The sequence below is a fragment of the Notamacropus eugenii genome, chromosome 4 (assembly GCF_028372415.1).
Source record: "Notamacropus eugenii isolate mMacEug1 chromosome 4, mMacEug1.pri_v2, whole genome shotgun sequence".
NCBI classification, from domain to species: Eukaryota; Metazoa; Chordata; class Mammalia; order Diprotodontia; family Macropodidae; genus Notamacropus; species Notamacropus eugenii.
The window spans coordinates 86,935,414-86,956,858 of NC_092875.1; the positions used below are offsets into that span (position 1 = coordinate 86,935,414).

Below are 21,445 nucleotides of genomic sequence, written 5' to 3' on the forward strand. Positions count from 1 at the left end.
AAAAGATACATTATCTCACAGTAGGTGACCCTTGGGGAAGACTGAGAGGGAGGAGTATCTTGAAGAACTGTTGAATTGGTAGTTGGGGGGGGGGGGGGGGGGGAACGGACAATAGCAGTTGAGAAAGCCTATTAATTTTACTATGCCAAACCCAGCCCTGAGTGCTTTAGGACTGGAATTCATTGGCTCCTATCAACAAAAACATTGTGTTAAATATGTGTGTGTATACACATGTATATGTGTAGATAGATGTGTGTATGTACATATATGCATACACAAAATTTATTGGGATTTTTAAAAAATGCTAACAAAAAAATTCCTGTTCTTTCATCAGAAATTCAAAAAACTTCTACCCTTCTTGTCTTGGAGTTTTAAATGCTGGGATAAATATTTACAAAACGAGATCTTTGGGACTTTTTTTATATGAAAAAGAATCCCTACTGCACACATTTCACAATGGTCTTATTTATTAAAATGTATCTTTTCCCAAAGACCCCTTTTGTTCATGTTTCTGAATCCTCTCTAAAAATGGCAATTCAAACTATCTCCATGAGAGCAGCTCAGCTTCCAGCTCCACTGCCCAAAAGTCTGGCTGCCTGAATGCAAAGCAAAGGTTCCCAAAGGATCTGTAATATGCTATTTGCTCAGTTATATGCAGCAAAATTAAACCTATGCAGGGAAACAAGGTGCAGTTGCCATAGTAACCAGAACTGAATTCCTTGAACATTATGATTAAAACTTTAAGCACAACATTAACAGGAGAAAAACCAGGGGGCCAGCTGTCTGATGGCCTTCTACACCCTTCACCCCCACACATAAAGGAGCTTTCCTACAGAGCCACAGCATAGGCCTTACAAAGCCAAATACAGGTTTTGATGACTTCCATTAATATCGTGAAGTTAGGGGCTGTTTTAGGGAGAGAAAATGGTATGACCCTTAATGTGTTTGTTCCTGGTCTTCTCCAGGTAGCTCCCCAGAGAGCCTCACTGAGAACTCTTACTACAACACAGGTGATAGGGTACTAGGAACCCCAAATGCAAGGGTACAGGGTGGATCTTCTTCAGGAAGAATTAAACCACCCAAGTCTTCTTTCAGAGTAGTGAAGTTTTATTATGCACCAAATGGATGGGCAAGATTTGGTATTTGTGATGCCAGTACTAAGCAGGTCAGATTCTAAGAATCTGTGCAATTTAATGGGGGAAAGATTGATACTTTTAAACACAAAGACTGTGGGAAAATTCTGATGGGATCTAAGAGTGGCAAGTAGCCTGAGGTGGGCCAGGTGCAGACAATGGAAGGAGTTCAGTGGTAAGGCCCACAACAAAAGGACAGTTAAAAGAAATATATACTGGGATAGGCAGGATGCCACGGCTGAAATGTGTGAGAAAGTTCTGGGATTGAGGGTCTTTTCCTTTTAGGGGTTCAGGTTTCTTAACCCCATCAAGGTCACAGTGACCCTTGGAGTTAGCAGCAGACCTGGCCAACTGAGCTGAGAGAGAATGACCTAGTATAGTGTTTCTAGAAACTATGAAAAAAGTGCCTCAAAGGCCAACCGGAAAATCTGTCAAAATTTAGAAACTTAAAATATTGACGGTCTTTGGAGTTTTTCTTAAAAGTCATCTGTGTATAGTAAACAGAACTAAGATGCACACTGGCTCATCGAGCCTAGGTACAACTCCTTTCAAAGCCCAAACTAAATTTTGAAGAGCAAATTTTACCTGTAGAGAACATACACATACTGCTCACACTACTTTAGCACCCTGATGTTTTAGGAAAATTGTTAAGTATAAAGAGCTATCTCACTTCCCCCAAACACAGGCCCAGCCCATTTAGATACCTGTAGCTGCCTCAGAAGGGCAGAGTCCAAGTATTCTATGCCCATCTCTGGCCAGAACAGCGCCCTAGATAGAATGTGCTTTCAAAGTCTAGGGACTCATAGTATGGTATATTCTATAACCTTGCCAGCATCTCCCACATGATGAGTATGTAAACAGGTACTGAATGAGGTAGGTTTATCAAAGGTCTGAGCACTGGATTCAAATTTAGGTTCTGTTACTTACTGTGTGATCTTGGGCAATCTCTTTACCTCCACAGAGATAAAGAGGCCTTAGTTCTCATCCACAAAATGAAAGAATTAAGACTACATAACCTTACAAGTCCTTTACAACTGTAGATTCTATGGATGACTTCTCAAGAGGAGAGGCTATCAAATCATCAGCCATAGATTGGACCAAGCAGATATCATTCTACTTTTCTGCAAATGGTGGGAAAGGTTACAGTTCCATTCAGGGAGTTAAGGGGAAGGAAGGGGAGAGAATGAGAATAACTGTGTCTTACAATAATAACAATGCAAGGTCACCATGGTACAGAAAGTGGCATTCACTTACAGAGGGAGGTTTGCCTAGGTATCTCCAGTTAGTATAATTTCTCTACAGTAACTCAGGATGGGATCCTAACAAAGTGTTACAATGAATACATCTTCAGACTTCCTTATTTTCAGTAAAAAAAAAAACAACTCATTTTCAACCTTTGTCTCCTATGATTAAACCAAAAAAGCTAGTCAATTTGCACTGTTTATCTCTTATCTCCAAAAAGATACCATATTTAACTTTAACATTCCAGATGTCACATCATTGCGTATAAACAGAAATATGGATCAACTAGAAGGTCGACAGGAGTACTGTAAAAAATGCCCACATGTCATGAACTGATGCTGAGAGAAGTGAGCAGAACCAGGAGAACATTGCACATAGTAACAGCAACATTGTTCGATGACTAACTTTGACAGACTTAGTTCATAGCAATGCAAAGATCTAAGACAACTCCAAAAGACTCATGATGGAAAATGTTATCCACATCCAGAGAAAGAACTGTGGAGTCTGAATGTAGACTATTTGTGCTCTCTCTCCTTTTTTTGTTTCTTCTTTCTTATAGTATCTCCCATTGGTTCTAACTCTTCTTTACAACATGACTAATGTGAAAATAGTTTAATGTGAATGTGTATGTATAGCCTATATCAGACTACATACCATCTTGGAGAGGGGAGAAAATTGAGAACTCAAAATCTTATAGAAGTGAATGTTGAAAACTAAAACTTTTTAAAAAAAACAAAAATAAATAAAAATTTAAAAAAAAAAATTCAAACCAAGATCAAGAGACATCAAAAAACCCCAAAACACCCACATGGAAACCATTAAGAATACCCTCAGTCTTCCACTATTTCTGACAATGACTTAATAGAACCAAATATGATTAAAGAGGATGCTTTGTGGCAATTACCAGATTGAAGTTTTAATTTCTTTATGTGAAATTTTACGTGAATAAATTTTATATTAATTTACATGAAATCATGTGGACATATGCATTTGGGAAGTGGACCAAACAGACAAAAGAAGGCAAGCTTGTAAACCCTCAGTAAGGAACCTCTTTTTTTCCTGGGAAGAAGATGCAATCGGACTATTTCCATCTTGCAAGGCAGAATGGCAGTTTTGCATATGCCTAATCTTGCACTTGATTTTTTTAAAAAATTAATTTGTCAATAATCCTTAATTCAACTCCATTTAAAGCTCCCCTTGAAGAGTGTGGAGAGGGATTCCAAATGACTAGCATAATAATGGCTAGCATTCTAAATGGTTTATTCAGTTTGTAGTGTATCGAACAATCCCATTCTTAATTCCCTAGATAAGGTGAGGTCTATGGCAACAATGACTAAACATAAAGGATTGGGTATACCCAAATACCCAAGCTTGCATTGCCAGGGATGGGCACATCATCTCAGGTGTGGTAGGACTAGTCTTTTAGTGGAAAGGTATGTAGGCCTGTGGTTTTGGGGAAATTTTGCTTCCATTCTCCCCTCTTCTGGTCCTACCTTTCACATGCTGCCAAACTAATCCTCCTTATGCATATCTGTTCATGCCAGTCCTTGCCCAAAACCTTTCAACAGTTTTTTACTGCCTACATAGTAAAATTTTACAAGTCTCAGCCTGGTATTCAAGGCCCTCCACAACATGGCAACGCACTGTCTTTCTAGTCTTTCTACTATGTACTCTGTGCTCTAGTCAACTTAGACTACTAGCTGGTCCCTATGCATGCACTACACGTTTCTGCCTCCAAGCCTTTGCTGACACTGTTCCTATGCCTGGAATTTCATCCCTTCACATGTTGAAATCTTACCTATCCTTTAAGTCCAGGTCAAATGCTATCTACTTTGTGAAGTCTTCCCCAGCTAAGTAATGACATTCCCATTTTTGTAAGATACATTTACCTCTCTTATATTACTGGGTTTTATAGTTATATCTATCATGTGTCATATAAAAAATGACAAATTCCATGAGGATCAAGTATGTAGTCTTTATCATCTCCTCTAGCACCTTAATAAATGTTTGTTGAAGGAGTTTTGTTTTTCCTTTTTCCTCCCAATGGCAGCTAGGTGGTACAGTAGACAGAGCACTGGATCTCGAATAAGAAAGATATGAGTTTAAACCCAGCCTCAGATACTTACTAGCTGTATGACCTTAGGTAAGTCACTTAACTTGTCTGCCTCAGTTTCCTCATTGGTAAAATGGGAACAGATAATAGCACCTACTTCACAGGATTGTTGTGATAAAGAGATATTTGTAAAGTGCTTTGCAAATTCTAAAGCACCACAGCTATTACTGGGTTAGCTATTATTATTTTATTATACTAATTATAACTATTATTTTCCTCAATGGGAGGAATTGGTAAATGGGGAGAAGGAATGAATACCAATAGGGCTGCAAAACACAACAGAAAGAAGGATCACTGAAGCACTTCTTAAGAATGCAGAGGAAAAAAAGAAAGGCCAGAAGGAAACAAAAAGGACAGCTTTGAATGCTCCATTTTGAATTTATTATATGATTAAAAAGAAAAGCAAACTGTATACAATATTCACAGTAGTATTAAACAATCCTCCTCTTATCTACCTTGTATATGGAAATGCTCATTTTATTAGGCATTAAGTTCAAAATAATTTTTTTAAATGTTTGTTCAACTGAGATGGAACAGATCATAGAAAGACCCCTAGAAAAACCTCTCAAACTTGGGTAAGTCACAGCCTCTTTCAGGTAAAATGAATTAATATTACTGAGCATCATGAAGCTTTCTCATCTGTAAAATGAGGACAATGACACCTGTCACAAACCACTTTCACAGAGCATTTGTGAGAATGAAATAACATACAGGACAGCGCCTTAAAGAGTTAAAACAGAGAGCAGAAATGATTCAAAATGTGTAGGCGTCTCCTACTACAAGAAACATGGAAGCTACCCGAATAGCTGGGGTGTGACCACCCCTACCATCCAGTTGCTGAAGCTCTACCAAGACACAGCACTGTGTCCAGGCTCTGCCTGGCCTTCCTGAAAAGTGCAGCACCTGACTCCAAGTAAATCAGCTACTTTCATAAAGTGACTGTCTTCCCAGACAAATACTTTATACAATTTGTTTAGTCATTTTTCACTTGTGTCCAACTATTCACTGACCCCATCCGGTGGCAAAATGATTTGCCGGTGGCAAAATGATTTGCCGTTGCCTTCTCCAGCTCATTTTACAGATGAGGAAACTGAGGCAAACAGAGTCAAGAGAATTGCCCAGGATCACACAGTTAGTAAAAGTGTCTGAGGCCAGATTTGAACTCAGGAATATGAAGCCTAGCACTCTATCTACTGTGCCACCTAGCTGCCCTTACTTTGTACAAAATGGTCTCCTTACCATCTGGACTGACTATTTGAAAAGCTGAGGTTAAGACTTAGAGAAGGGCTGAGAACTGAAGAAAGAAAAATTTATCATTAGACATATCTTAAGTTATAAGACTTGGAGATGGAAGGGATCTTGGAAGTCATTTAGTATAACCTCCTCATTTTAAACATGAGGAAATTGTGGACTTAAAGAAGTTATATTATTGGTCCCAGGTCAAACAGGTAGTGAGAGAAGTAGGAATTGAACCTAAATCCTCTATTCGAAATCCATTGTTTTTTTCTACTTTTTCACTGCTTACTTAGGGAATACTTACTGAGAGAAAAATACACATGGTCCCCAGAAAGTCTTACACTTAGTCTGCCACTGTAGGCAGAGTCTCAGAGTGGCCCCAATCAATCTATCACCAGATTCATTAAAGGACTACTAAAACTGATGCCTAAGTGTCCAAAACACAGGCCCAGAGCAACAGTCAGTTGAGTTGGTCTTTGCCTCTGATGCTCCCTGATCCACATGATGCCCCTTGATTAATTAAGACCTGTTTCCCTCCACTCCTAACAGATCATCTGAATTTGCTAACTAATATTAGCGTCTTTCCTTCACTCACCAAGTGCTTGACACCTATGGTGTCCTGAATAAGACTGTTCACTTCGGACCGTAGGCAAATAGAAGTCACATCAATCTGGTTTTGTAGGTCTAACGAACAGCATATATTAGCCCAAATCACTGGCTCTCCTGTCAGCTGAAGATATGGACCCAGTAAACCGCTCCCTCCAACAAATCCTCCACCAACCACCCAGAGGAAACTCATGCCAATCCAGTGCCATCATCCAACCAGTTAACAATTCATGCTTCTCACCATCCTGAGCTCTGGCAGAACTTGCTGCCTTCCAGGGGAGGCCCAATTCATGAGGCCCTGCTCTTCACAGGATTTATTTAACACCTGATTTGCAACTGCACAACATTTCTGTGTACAAATAGAATATATGCAAACTAAGGTGAACCACAATATCTTAAAATTAAACAGAAGTCTCATTTCTGGCTCATTCCCAAAGCTCTAAGAGACTTCTGAAGGCAATCTTTCTTATGAGTAAATGAGTTTTCCAAAATTTGGCACATTCAATAATGGGCTTCTAGTCAATCCTAAACCTCTAAGTGGCACAAATACAGAAAGGATAGCTTTGGATAGCTCACTTCATGCTGAAGTGGCCTCAACACTAAGAAACAGAAGAAATGATCAAGATCAACCTCATAAATTCATCTTAAGAAACCTTAAAAACCAAAATTCACCTTACAACAAGAATATACATAGCTTTGGAAATTTACAAGGCAGGGGACTACCATACATCATGGGTAAAATGATATCAATGTTTATGGAGGCACAAAAAAAGCAAATGGCAGTACCTCAACTCTGTCATATGTCTCTAGAGAAGAACCTTACTGGATTTAGGCTGGCATAGTCCAGACTTTTTTATTTTCCTAACTAGACTCGCCAGTAAAGTGTTTACTAATAAGAGGGAATACCACAATTACAGAAAACAAGCCAGACTGGTTTTAACCAGTCTGACCAAGAGGGCCCAACCACCTGCTCAATCTGCCTCCTTGTCAAGGACCCAGCCTGAGGTCAATAAGGAGAGACCATTGCCTTGTTGCTCTAAGGATGCCCCCTTAGCCTTAAAAGCAACAAGCTGGCCACATGATTGCTACAGGACTCTTCTTCCCATTTTACCTTCTTAAGGTCAATGCTGCCAAGTCTAAGCTAGAGAACTCTCAGTCTGGAAGCATCAGACCATTTTGTCAGTGAACAGGCTTATACTTGGTGAGTTACAGGCCATGTTTAGGTCTTGTACAAACTTGACAGTCTCCCTGCAAATTCTATACAATGTCTTTTGCAGAAGAGTATTCCAGAACTACTTATAGCTCCAGTTCCACTTTATGGGCTGAGAGTGGACTTCATGGAGAAGGAAGTATCAGTAAGAAAAGGCTGGTAGAACTTATTTTCAGAATCAGTAGCCATTTTAAGAGCAGTCACAACTTGTCTACATAAATTATGCTTTTCCCCATGAAGGCTGCTGTGAAAAGCTAGCATGGCCTTTCCTCCTAGGGAAAAAGGAAGCTGCCCAGACTTGCTCTCACCCCAAACAGGGCAATCACAGAAGGATCCTCTTAAAACACCAGGTGGATATTTTTAGGGCCAGCTCAGCAAAGTATAACGTCACTGCAGCAATGACCTTTGCATTTTGATGACCGTCTCAGCCCCACAGAGGTGATCCCCAAAGCATTTCTTTGGAATTCTCCTTATTTCTGCCATACCATCTCAAAACGACCCTCCCAAATCACCCCCACAACTTGAAACACAGTATTTTTTAAATAAGGTTCTGCTTCAAATTCTAATGTTAGCCTCTGATGTTGGGGGGTGGGGGTGGGGAAGAGGAGGAACACTGCTGGCACAATGAAGGCCTGTAACATTCAGAAAGAATCACACACAGGTTTATTTATATCAAAGACTGGATGGGAGAAGTAATATGTTGATAATCACAGAAAGACTCAAGGATTATCTCAAACCCCACAAACTCTCAGCATGATCCTAGAACTAAGACTGAAGAAATGCTTGCCTTAGCCTCCTGTCTCCAAGATGAAACTTCAATTTCTCAAAACACAAGCCCTCTACCCCACTGTCACAAAAGGAAAAACAGCCAAGACTTAACTAGGTATGTGGTGACTCTGGACAATCCCACACACTATTTATAGTATCTGCCCACCAAGCTCTGGAGACCTGCTAAGACATCCCCACCTATCTCAGTCTCCTATCAGGTAGAAAGGCAAAGGAGGAAGGGGGAGAAGAGAAAAGGAGTTGTTCCCTGCTTCCTTCAATTGCCAATCTCACTTTCACCAGCCTCATAGACTCCAAAGTCAAAATACTGTTCACTGTTCCCAGATTATAATCCTGATTCCTACAGCTCTAACCAAAGCTTTTCAGATGTGGGGGAAAGAGAATTAGAAAAGGGGGATAGAGTGGAGAATGAATGCTGTATTCCCTAAGGTCTCAGGAGAGCCAAATCAACAGTCTATTTCTTAAGGAACTAAAGAATAGACATAAACACATGGATATCCTTCCATCCAGAAAAGATGTGTTCAAATTTCCCTAACTTCCACCAAAAGTCCTTTTATTGACAGAAGAGGCTCAAGGTTTGACAGCACTATCTCCCCCAAATGGGGGTGGGTAAATTGGCCCTAAGGGTGGGAGGGCATGGAGCTTAGTCTATGTATGAGAGGGAAAAGAATAGGTATAGAAAAGACATATTTATCCAAGTCATTCTTAAATCTAGATGGTTTTGTTTTGTTCAAGATAGAGAATGAAGCCAAATTAGAAGAATGTACAATAGAAGGGAGAAAGGAGAGGGGAAAAGTTATCCTTCCTCAATTCAGGGGAAAGGAAGCAGAAGGCTTGGGGTTGGAAGAGAAAAGAAGAGAAAGTACAGATTTTGGGAAGGGATAGGCCTCAGATAGGGTTGGGTTTGGCTAGAAGAGAAAAGAGGCCTATAAACTCAAGAAATAATCAGGTGTCATGAAGGAGCTTTTGACTTTGTGACATGGGGTAAGAAGTCTGGAAGGTAAAATGTGGTCAAAAGAATGTTTAACAAATTCTGAGTGAAAGGATTCTGAAGCCACACTGAGAGGTGGAAAAATTAAGCAGGCAAAAACATGGAGGGAAAAGACATGCCTGTCCCCATGGGCGGAGATCGGGGTGAATGAGCTGCATTATTTATCCCTTCAGGGTCACATAAGGATGTTTGGCACAACAGGGAGATCAATCCTACAGATGACACTGGATAAAGAGAAAGGCATAGTCTCACCTGTCCTAAGGGGAAGAGGGACCCTAGTAGATGCTTTTCTGTCCTGCTTTCTCTCCAGCAAGGAATGAAACATTCACAGAGCCCCACCCCACCACCAAGAGATTGGGGGGAGGGTTCCCAGAGCATCAACCAGGTGTGAAGGAGGGAGCACCTCCCCCATCTGAAAAGAGATTAAGATTAAGGGGAGTGATATTAAAGAACAAGTGGGGAAGAATAAGGAAAGGAAGGCTGGATTACACAGTAGTGGAATAAGGAGAGAGTCAAATGGGAGAGTTAGGAAAAAAGCCTTGATATGAGTAGGAATCAGGAATGTTTGGAGGGAGGAAGGGATGCTGCTTTACTGAGGAAGTAGCTACAAAGAGAAAATAAGGAATGGACTAGAGAGGAAGTGTTTAAAACCAGGGAGGTTGGAGTAGGAATTGTAGTATCAGGCTAGACTCAGGGAACGAACTGATCTTGGGGGTGGCATCAGGTGACCAAAATTGATAAAGTGGACATTGCTGAAATTACTTTACATCTACCAATCTTTATTTACATTCTTTCCTTACCCTGTTTTTCTTTATATCAAAAGGAATGTTTGTTGTGGTGAATGAAAGGCAAAAAAGTGATAAGGATCAGGGAAAGAAGGAATAGGTCAATGGATTGTAGGAAATCAGCTCACAGGGTAGAAGGGAATCAGAGTCTCAAAGGGTGGAGGTAGGGCAAAATAAGGATATTATAAGATTCCTAAAGATATGATGAGATAGGGTTGTCAAAAATGGTAGGTCAGGTGGTAGAAGCCTGTAAAGAGACAACAGAAGGAAGACTGTTGAGACTGTAAGAAAAGGGGAGGAATTAGGGGGTGGAGGGTCAGAATGGAAAAAAGAATAAAAAAGCGGGGGAGAGAATGGGAAAAATCATAAAAATCCAGGCTGAAGGAGGTCCCCTCAGGAATAATGGGGGGAAAGGAGGGCGAAAAGAAAAAGAGAAAATGAAGTTGCCTAAGGTGAAATGGGGATATGTGTAAGGGGGGAGGGGAGGACCCTAGGGAAGAGAATACGGGGGAGGATGGTATAGCCAAACATGATGGCGAAGGTGGGGATCAACCGGGGAAAGCTAAGTAAGGAGATAAAGAAAAGCTAGATTGGGGGAGAAAGGGGAGGAGGGGAAGCGATGGGGTTCCCAAAGACAATGCCTGAAGGTGGGGATGGCAAGTACGTGGGTGGTACTGGTATTTCCAGGCAGGAACGAGGATACAGGAATCCCACAAAGTAGTGGGGGCTGGAAGGCAGGCTAAGATTGTCGCGGAAACAATAAGGGGGGGCAGGGGCCGGTGTCAGGGTTCTGGTATGTGCGTGTGGTCGGATTCCCGAGGGAAGCAGGGTTGGGGGAGAGGGAGGGGGCGGGGGCTGAGGGCCCTGCGAAGGACCCCGGCCGTACCTGGTAGACTGAGGCCTTGGGCAGGTCCAGGCAGACTGTACAGCAGAGCACGGAGTAGAGACGCTCCTCCAGCTTCCCGCTCCCCGCAGACGCCGAAGCCGTCGCTGCCGAGGCCGCCGCCGCCGCCGCCGCCTCCGCCTCGGCCGCCCGCAACCGCTTCTTGGGCGGCGCATCTGGGTCGCCGCCGGCCTCGGGTAGAGGCAGCGGGCGGCCCGCGGGCAGGCCCGCCTCATCTGGGAGTCCGGGCCCCGCCGCCTCCCCCAATACGGACACCGACACGGCCATGGCGGAGGCGCCCGGGGGCCCGGCCCCGGAGCCCGCGGGTCCCCCCGCCGCCGCCGCCGGGCCCCCGGCCTCCTCAGCCCCGGACATCCCGCCGCGGCCGCCGGGAAGAGCCGGGCGCGCTCCCGCCGCTGCTGCCGCCGCCGCCCGAGGGGGAGGGGGTTAGGAGCACCGCGCGCTCCTGCCGCTGCCGCCGCTCCCGCCGCTGCGCCGCCGCCGCTTCAGAAGGCCCGACCGCCCGCGCGTCTCCTCGAAACTACTGCCGCCGTCGCTGTCGCCGCCGCCGCCTCGGTCGCTGCCTTAGACTCAGATGCAGATACCAAACCCGGCGGCGCCGCCATCTTTGTTTTCACTGCTCGCTCCCTCGCCCGCCCCCCCCCGCCCCCCGCGGAGGCGGTGGCGGCGACGCCCATCACGTGATCCCCGTAACCTCGACCAATCAGCGTGCCACTTGGGAGGGGGAGGGGAGAGGGCAGGGAATCTAGGCCTAGAGCAGGAGCTTTAGTAGTGGCCAATCGCCGCGAGGAGGAGGGAACCTCATAGACCCCGCCCTCCCCTCGCCTTTCTCCCGGGGTCCCCGCCCCGCCCTACCTCAGAGGACAGGAAGAGGCAGGGCTCCAGGGGGTGGGGCCAACCAAGAGCAGAGGGCGAGACTAGAAGACACTGAGAAAGGGCTGGAAGGCCGAGGACTGCAAAGTTGTCCCTCCCCTAGTCTGAACTCCCAAGGGTAAGGAGTCGTTGGCTTCCCACAGTTTTCTACTCCCCGCCCCTCAGGCCTGTTTAAGAAAGAAGGGATTGTGCCGACTTTCCAGACGCTGGAGGTGAGGCTTCCAGTCAGCCCGGGCCCTTTCCTCGGCGATGTCCCAGGCCGGTAGCGTAGCATGCTTCTCCCTCACTCGAGGGAGGTCAGAGTGTCCGCACGTTTAGGTTTCCCCCAAGCCTTGCGGGTGGGCGGGGGGCTGGCCCGCCTTTGATCTTACCGGATAACGAGTGTATGCCTCTTCCTCCCTTCCTTTCTCCCCAAACTTATGGCCCCAGGGGAAACCTTCCCAGACCACCTGGGGAAAAAAGGCCACGCTAGGGCCTACCAGGCTCAGAGTGAAAGACGGAAGCCTAGAATTCCGGCGCAAATTTGAAGGGCCTCCTAAGCTATCCAGCCTGAGCCACGCCTTCTCTAGAGCTCACGCCTCTCCTGCTGATTCCCATTGGTGGACTGTTAGTGTTTGGGGCGGGGACGTCCTTTATCCACCCAATGACAGGTAGGGGGCGGGGCCTGAGCGCTTTCCTCCGGAAATAATGTTCCCGCATCCCAAACCTACCTACTTAAAGCCTCTTTAGAGGAGCTCACTTCATTCCGGAGCCCTTTTTTGTGAGCTCGTGACCGGGCGCCTCCTGCGAGATGCAGCTTCCTGATCTCTCGGGGCAGCAGAGCGCCAGAGTGGGGTTAGCAGATGAGACTGAGGGCCTGCATTAAACCCTTTGGAGGGAGATAAATTAAGTTTCCTTTTAAAGTTTTAGGTACCACCATGCCTGGAGTTGGGGAGAAGCGCAGTAACTTCAGAGGGGAGTGCCACCCCAGGAAAGGGTTGTGCCTTTGACTAACACTGATTGTATGAACACTACGGAAAACGTCTGAACATCGAAAATCTTTTCCCCTCCCCCAACTTGGCTGGCCAGTAAAGATATGAGAGTTCCCAGGGCATAACGATCTCAAATTTGATGGATGGAGACGAGGCCGAAGTAGCTTCTTTTCTTCCAATTCAATAAATATATGCCTATATTTTGGGCACTGTGATGGGGGAGAGGGGAAGATACAAAATATAGATAAGGTTCCTCTCCTTATGAAGCTCAGTTTTATAGGAGGTAAAGATGTAACTGGGAATAAGGAAAGAATTTGTGATTTCATTTCAATTCTAGTGAAATGCTTAGAACACTAAGAGGTTGAGTGACTTGGCAACCATGTGTCAGAAGTAGGATGTTGACCCAAGTCTTCCTGGTCCTGAGACTGGCTGCCTATCCACCATCCCACATTGACCCCACAATCATACTTACAATTGTAATATATAGTATTACAGAAGTACATTGAAAAGGTGAAAGATAAAATGCTCTGTGAACTCTAATGGGATAAGAAGCCAGGTGTAGAAAGTGGTGAGGGCCTACTTCCTCATTAAGGTCTCTGGATCCTGATCAGGACTTAGATCCTGCCTGAGCTATTTCAAAGCCCACCACAATCTCATTCCAGTTACCAGTCATCCCAATCTACCTTCCAGCCAAACTGGCTCACAGATCACTCCTCAAACCCTTACTTAGGCTTTCCTGGTTTCCTTGTCTTTTCTCATTGCCATTCCTGTCTGGAATCATCTAGTGAAATCACCAGCTAGTGAAATCCTGTCCATTCGTCAAGGCCCAGGTCAAATGCCTACTTCTCCATGTAGCTTTATCTAGATACTTCAACCAATAAGAATCTCTCCCTTCTCTGTATTCCTGTGGAATTTACTGTCTACTCCACTCCTCCAGCCCCTAATTTTATTTTTTAAAAATGTATTAAGTGCCTGTTCATACTTGGAACTGCGGGTACAAAGATGAATATGAAAAAGAAAGCTTACCCTCAAAAAGGTTAAGATCTACTAGGGAGAACGTGGCATGTACACAAAATAAGGTAGAATTTGAAAGAGGAAAAAAAAGGTTCAGATAAAGTGTTCAACAAAGTTTGAGGTGCAAGACTTCACAGGGGAGGTGGTATAGGACCTAGGCCTCAACAGGGAGATATGAGGAGATGTTTCTGCCATGAGATATACTTTATAGGAATGCAACAAAAATGAGAATTGGGCTCTAATTGGGCTGGAATGTAGAATCCATGAAGGGATATAGTGTGAAATAAGGCCTGAAATGTAGGTTGCAGGCAGACTAAGGAGTTTGTGTTTTATCCCATAGTCTATCGTTACCCATTAAGCATTCCCAAGCAGATGAATGATATGGTTAGGCCTTAATTACAAGCCAGCATCTATGAGCAAAGTACCTTCAGAGGGGAGTGCCAACTCAGGAAGGTGTTGTGTCTTTGATTAAGACTGCTTGTTCTTATATCCACTTCTAAACTATAAGCTGGAGGTGGGGGAACTTGGGGGAAGGAATAGAGCAAGGAGGTAGAACCACTGTCTCCAATATATCTCTCACTCTGCCTCCCCCATCTCCTTCTAAAAGAGGTCCTTTTCACAGAGTAGGTACCTAGTAGGTCTATTGAATAAATGAATACATGAATCCTGCCCCATAAGCTGGAATGGGGAGAAAGAGGGACAAAACATAGATCCCAATACTGGGAACTTGGAATATGGTATTTATTTAACTTCAAGTGGTTAGATGGTGACTTCTGGGAAAGTGGGGCCTCAGGCCACCTAAGGAAAGATTTCTTCATTAAAGGAGATTGGGCACTCTAAATCCAATGTTCCTCCTTTTCCCTCACCCTAGGGCCAACCCTGCTGAATAGTTTGAGACTAGAACCTATTCTGCCCCTGAGCTCAGGTCTGGAGTTAGCCTTGGCCATACAGAGATTGAGTACATGGAACAGAAAGATGAAGTTACCTTCAGGAACAATCAGATTGACATTTCCCTAATAATCCACAATATTTATTAAAATGTCACTGAAAGACAGAAGGCAGATTCTTCTCCTGCCCCATATACAAGTTCAGGAAAAAACAGTGCCCTTTGGACAAAACTCTTATGTCCCTCGATGTTCCATCCTTCGTAAGAGGAAAATGAGAAGATAGGTCCCAGGGGTTGCAACATTCCCTCCTCACTCCAACCCCCAACCAATCCGGGGCACTAATCCCTAGGTATAGGGAAGTACTAAGGTTTTGGTGTCCTAGGAAGGGACTGTGAGGGAAATGGTTCTAGAAAACCCACTCTGGGCAGAGCCCCTCACTAGCAGGACACCTACTCCATCTCCACAGGCTCCTTCCTTGTCCTGGGTGTGCCAATCTCCTTGCCACATTCCAGCAATCATAAGGGTTGTATTTCTTCAGCAAAGAAAAAACCTCGGCAGCTAACCCCATAGGAAGGTGCTAGCCAATGAGGGATGGAGCAGGAAAGTACAGGAGGAAGGAGGCAGCCAGAAGGTGATGACAACATTTGAAGGGAGAAATCTCTGTTACATCCCTGACTTAGCCAAGAGTTTCTGATCATACAAGCCCCCAGAGCTGTGGATGAGAGCACAGTACAAGAAAGTTAACCATAACAAGTAGACCCCACCACACACACTTGCCTTGCCTTCTCCCCCAGCACAAGTCCCACAGGATGCAGCACCTGCCCAGGTATCCTCACTGGTATCTTCAGAATCGAGTTGGTACCCATAGGAATCATCTGCCCCAGGCAGTGAGCAGTCAGTCCAACTCCAAGTGCTGAGTGTGGAGAGCCCAACGATAAGCCCAGCTCCCCACAGCCAGGGCCCATCTGCATGCATCTTCCTTTTGAAGGAATAACAGTAGAGTCTCCTCCTCCAGCCGGTTCATGAGGCTGGCTGCACCCAGTGCTAGACCACCACCCATTCCATAAGTGTTGACAGTGAAGACAGACACGATAAGGATAGTTACTGCAGCCACCAGGGCCACAGCCTGACCAGCCACAGCCCGAGTCTCTGTGCCCAGATAGTCCCCAGCCATGGCCAGGACCATACCACCTCCCAGAAGCAGATTGGCTGTAGAGCGGTCTCCATTCACCCAGTGGAAATCAAAGGCCAAGAGAGGTAGGCCGATGACTGTGGCCACCCAGGTTCCCATCTGGTTACTGGTATCTGACTGGGGACCTGGAACCAATGCAGCAAATGCAGCTAGGGCTTGAAGTAGGAAGCCTGCTGCAGCCCCTCTGTTCACCTGGCAACATGGGGAAATGAGAAATGAGGTCACTAGGAAAGAAAGGACCATATACCACCCTCTGAGCAGCCCAGAGCTAGAAGTCGATCCTCTAACTTTATACTTGACTTCTTGTCCATTCCCATCCACCAACATTTACAATAATTTTCTCCATTTGAATCTACATTGCATCACATACCCTCTTCACACTCTTAAACTGACTAAACTAAAATGGAGCTGATTAACCTATATGTGGTCCAAAAACAATCTCTGTAGCCTGGAAGGTCAAGAGAAACCATGTTTGGCCTCCCACCCCCCAGCCTATAGTATCCAAAGACTCCCATTGAGGTATTCTATGACCTCTGATGATGTAAAAGAATATAACTTCTCAAACTCCATCCCCCAGATACTGAGCCACTCACCCTGGCAGTGTGCACAGCAGAATGTAGAGAGATTACTCCTAGAACAAAGTAGGAGAGTTGGGTGCTCCATTCTTCAGGCTTGTCTGCCATGGAATCAGAGAAAGGGAAGGGGAGGAAAGGGCCTTCTGCCCAACCTTCAAAGGAAAGGAAGGAAACAAGTTCCTCAGCAGCTATCTTATCCCTCTCAAGACTGAGGACCTTCCTGGTACCACAGCAGTCTGGGGGGGGGATTCTGTTATCTGATCAAGGTATATGGTTAAAAAAAAAAAAAAAAGTGAGCGTGAGCTAAATTGAGGGAAGCCACAGCTGGGCAGGAACTGGGTTTTACACTAATAAAGAATAGGTAAAACTAGGGGAGTGCAGAGTGTAGTTGCCCGAAGGAACCAGAAAGCAGGGTGGGGATAGTTGATGGCAAGCAAAAAGCTTAGCTTTGTTACATGGGGAGCAGGTGGGTAGGACCCGAGTTTGGAAAAGATGGAGCAAGAGCCCAGAATTACCTTTGCTGAAGCTCAAGGGAGAAAGATGGATGGGCAGGTAGTGGGACTTGGAGGGTGCTGGACACGACGTCAGCTCGAGCTGTGGGGAGAGAGGAAGGGAGCCAAGAGGACCCGGGGTGGGGAAGGGGGTGGCTTTTGCAAGGGTCACCCGCAAGGGCCTGGGGGCGGGTGGTGGGAAAAGCCAGGCCCAGGCTGAAGCAAGCTGCCTAGGAGGCAAAGGACGGGCGCTGTCCAAATGCTGGGGTAGGCGGTCCAGGCGGGCTGTCGGGGTGGTGTAGCTGCCTTGGGACAGAGCCTGGAGGAATAGGAAATGGGGGCTGAGCACAGGGAGGAGCTCGGGCCGCCGGAAGAGAGGCAGGAGCTCGGGAATCCGGCCCAGCTAGGAGCATCTGGAGGCCTTGGCCCTGTCCAAAGGACAACGGGGGCGGGGACGACGACAGCGCAGCTCCTCCTCCTGAGCAGGCCCCGCCCCTCCGTTACCATAGCAGCGTCTGGAAGCCGGGGTATCGGCCAGGAAAAGAGGGCTAAAAGGAGCTATAGACTCAGCTCCGATTCATCAGCGCCCTCCCGCGTCTGGAGGGGGAGGAGTCTTTGAAGACAGGCAGGGCTATTTGCGGGGGGAGGAGCTGAAAGGTGGAATGCAGGAGAGAACTCATCCAAGAATTCAAGATTGCCCTGAGGTGGGAAAAGCTAGTTCAGGTGCAAGACTGAAGCTTGCATGCCAGACATTAGAATTTCTCTCAGCTCTCTTCCATTTTTCAAAATTTTCCAGCAAAATAACCTTTCTACTTTCCATTAATTGTCCTCCCCTATTATAACAGACCCACCCCCACCACATCTCTGTCTACTGAAATCACTGAAAATTCAGCATGTCCAATATATAAGTTAAACTAAACCCATCCTTTCTCCAGACACCCCTATTTCTGTTGAGGACACTACAATGCTCTTTCAGTGTCTCAGCTTCCCAACTCTGGATTCATCCTTTCCCCTTCCCTCAAACCCTTTACCCTACTAGTATTTGCAAAGTTATCTCCTTCTAATTACCTGACCAGTCCTAGTTTAGGACTTCATCTCTCACTGGCACTATGATATCTCTTCATAATTGACCTCTCATGATCTTTCTAATCTTCGCAGGCTCCATTGTCATCCTTCTCAATCTATCTTCACATGGTATGCAAACTGATATTCTTAAAATATCTCTAACCAGATCACTATTTTTAAAAAATCACAAGTGATAAAGTATGGAGTGGGACAGAACCAAGAAGGTGCTGCCTCTAGCAGCAACCCACCTGAACTCTCAACATTCCACTCCAAACAACTTTAAGATAACAAATCAAAATTTGGAGTGGCAGAACCAACAAAAAGTTGAGGTGAGGCTTTTTTTTAGAGCAATACATGTTGATAGGAGAGGACTGTGACACTGGAGGGAAAGTCTATCCAGAGCCCATGAAAAGAACTGCCACACCAGCAGTAGGCTTTGGAGGTGGTAGCAGCAGCAGCTGCTTCAGGAACTTTCAACTTGGAGATGGTAAGGGAGTCAGAGAACCAATCAGAAAGAGATTACAAAAGTCCCTTTGCTGGCACTGGGTGCAAGAGTTGCTAATTGGCAACCCTATTGCCAATAAGCAGTTCTGGATCATAGTTCCAGGGCAGAGAGGAGTGCTTCTGATCAGTCACAATGGAGCAGTGGCCCTGGTTGCAGTTCCAAGGTACAGAAGACCACTAGCAATTGTGGCCACAGGGGAACAGGGAGACCTGGTTACAGTTCTAGAACCAAGAAGATCACTAGCACTTGCCACTGCAAAGCAGCAGGGACCCTTCCTGTGTAATGATCAAAGTACAGACTAGGAAAACCATGACTACACCTCTTAACACATCACACCACCTTGGAAGTGCCAAAAACTTTCAGACCCTCAAAACTAGCTCTGAAAGCAGCAGCATGAAAAAGCCTAAAGCTTGACACAGGACCTCCCCACTCCAGGTGAGCAGAGCCTAACTTTTACATAATGTTCAAAGTCAGGAAATAGGTTGGAAAAATGGGAAAATAGCAAAAAAGATGATGATAAAAAACTATGGTGGAAGGGAAGACCAAGACACAAACTCAGAAGACAACAACATGAAAACAGCTACAACTAAAGCCTCAGAGAAAACTGTTAATTGGACCCAAGCTCAACAAGAATTTCTGGAAGAATTAAAGAGCTGAGAGTGGTAGAGGAAAAATTGGGAAAAGAAATGAGATACTTGCAGGGGCAGAGTCAAGATGGTGGAGTAGAGACAGTATTTAACTGAACTCTTCCAAAATTCCCCTTGAAACAACATTAAATAATGCTTCAAATTGAATTCTGGAGTGGCAGGGCCAACAAAAGGTCAAAGTGAGACATCCCTCCAGGCCAAGACAACATAGGAAATCAGAAAGATTTGTAAAATACAGGTGAAAGCTGGCTGGAACCCATGTGGATGAAACACTAGTGATGGGAATAGGACTCAGATTCCCTACCCTTGGACTAGGTGGTAATGACAGGAGCAGCAGCAGCTATAGGAGCTCTCCAGCCAAGGATTGTAAGAAGACCTAGTAATTAATCAGAAAGAGATTATAGGGAAAATTTGTGCTAGCACTAGATACAGGTTTGGGCAATGTTTGGCGACTCCTTTGCCTATACCTACTTCTAAGTCAGAGTTTAAGGGCAGAGAGGAGCACTTTCAGTCAAGAAAGAGTGGAAGCACTGAGAAGCAGTATTACTTCTGGCCCTAAGAGATCAGAGACTCTGAAGAAAAGTATTATTTCTGGATCCAAAGGAAGAGGAACCCTGAGGATCAGTATCAATTGCAATGCCAAGGGATCAGGGGACCCTTCCTGGGTGAAAACAAGAATGTGGAATGAGAAAACAGTGACCACATCTCTTTCCAGATCACACCATTCTAGAAGGACTAAAAAATTCTCAAACCTCAGAACTGTCTCTGAAAAGAGCACTGTGAAAAAGCCTGAAACTTGAGACAGTACCCAACATTAACATGGAGTTCCAAATCAAGAAATAGAATGGAAAATGAGTAAACAACAACAAAGAATCTGACCATAAAAAGTTACTGTTCTGACAGGGAAGCTCAAGACAAACTCAGAAGAAGAAATCAAAACAACTACAAGCAAAGTCTCAAAAAAAAAAAAATGAGTGGGAAACAAGCCCAACAAGAATTCCTGGAAAAGGAAAAAATTATTTTCAAAATCAAATAAAAGGAGTAGAGGAAATGTTAGATAAAGAAATGAGAACAAAAAAAGAAAATTATGAAAAGTCAACTACCAGTTTGGTAAAAGAGGAGCAAAAGTATTCTAAAAAAAATAACACTTTAAAAAGTAGAATTGGTCAAATGGAAAAAGAAGTACAAAAGTTCACTAAGAAAATAATTTCTTAAACATTAGAATTGGGCAAAGGAAGTTAATGACTCCATAAGACATCAAGAACCAATAAAACAAAATCAAAAGAATGTAAAAAATAGAAATGTGAAATATCTCCTAGAAAAAAAAATGATCTGGGAAATAGATCAAGGACATATAATCTGATAATTATTGGATTACCTGAAAGCAATGATCAAAGAAACTAGACATCATATTTCAAAAAAATTACCAAGGAAAATATCCTAGAATCAAAGGGTAAAATGGAAACTGGAAGAATCCACTGATCACTACCTAGGGGATTCCAAAATGAAATATTCCAAGGAATATTATAGTCAAATTCCAGATAGTGCAGGATCACACAAGGTTTAGCAGGCACCATATTAAAGGAGCAGAAGGATTGAAATATGATGTCCTGGAAGACAAAAGAACTGGGATTACAACCAAGGACAACCTACCCAGCAACACTGAGTATAATCCTTTGGGCAGGGTGGGGGGAGGGAAGGGAGGGCAGAGAATATATATTAAATGAAATAGAAGACATTCAAACATTCCTGATGAAAAGAGCTGAATAGGAAATATGACTTTCAAATACAAAACTTAAGAGAAGCATAAAACGTAAACAGGAAAGAAAAATCATAAGGGACTCAATAAGGTTAAACAATATGCCTTTCTATATGTGAAGATGATATATGTCTCTTCTAAGATGTTTATGATTAGTGCAGTTAGAAGGATTCTATAAAAAGGTATGGGACTGAGTTGATTATGTTGAGATGATTTTTTTTTTAATGGAGAGGTGAAAAAGAGGGATCCCTAGGAGAAAGGGAAGGAAGATGACAAATGGGGGAAATTATCTCACAAAAAGGAGGTGTGCAAAGAAGAGCTTTTACAGTAGAAGGGAAAATGGAAAAGGGCAAGGCAATACTTGAATCTCATTTATATCTAAATTGGTCCAAAGAGATAAAATATATATGCATAATCATTTGGTAATAAGAACTTATCAAGAGGAAAGTAAGGGTCAAGG

At 44.4% G+C, this 21,445-nt stretch overlaps 2 protein-coding genes and 1 long non-coding RNA gene across 6 annotated transcripts in view; 1 reads left to right on the forward strand and 2 right to left on the reverse strand.

Moving 5' to 3' along the window:
- Window positions 1-11,634, reverse strand: part of ZFTRAF1 (zinc finger TRAF-type containing 1) — a 46,554-nt gene extending 34,920 nt beyond the window's left edge. For 2 of the 4 annotated variants that reach the window (XM_072602735.1, XM_072602736.1), the window contains exon 1: window positions 10,989-11,634. In XM_072602735.1, the coding sequence (XP_072458836.1) occupies window positions 10,989-11,360 (372 nt within the window). In that variant the 5' untranslated portion in view covers window positions 11,361-11,634. The remainder of the gene's footprint in view (window positions 1-10,988) is intronic. The other 2 variants (XM_072602737.1, XM_072602738.1) reach the window with 2 other exon arrangements.
- Window positions 11,635-11,687: 53 nt separating this feature from the next.
- On the forward strand, window positions 11,688-13,050 carry LOC140500296 (uncharacterized). The gene is made up of 2 exons (XR_011965687.1): window positions 11,688-12,091; window positions 12,783-13,050. It is a non-coding gene; the product is annotated as an uncharacterized lncRNA (long non-coding RNA).
- A 1,822-nt stretch (window positions 13,051-14,872) lies between these two features.
- Window positions 14,873-20,215, reverse strand: TMEM276 (transmembrane protein 276). The gene is made up of 3 exons (XM_072602742.1): window positions 17,034-20,215; window positions 16,537-16,670; window positions 14,873-16,135 (listed from the first exon to the last, which is right to left on the reverse strand). Exons 2-3 carry the CDS (start codon window positions 16,624-16,626, stop codon window positions 15,647-15,649), a joined length of 579 nt encoding a protein of 192 aa, XP_072458843.1. The 5' UTR covers window positions 16,627-16,670; window positions 17,034-20,215; the 3' UTR covers window positions 14,873-15,646.
- Window positions 20,216-21,445: the final 1,230 nt, after the last annotated feature.

Coding starts and splice junctions, on each gene's coding strand:
- TMEM276 (XM_072602742.1), bottom strand. CDS start 16,626: ATGGCAGACAAGCCTGAAGAATGGAGCACCCAACTCTCCTACTTTGTT. Junction 16,136..16,536: donor CTGCTGTGCACACTGCCAGG/GTGAGTGGCTCA, acceptor CCATGTTGCCAG/GTGAACAGAGGGGCTGCAGC.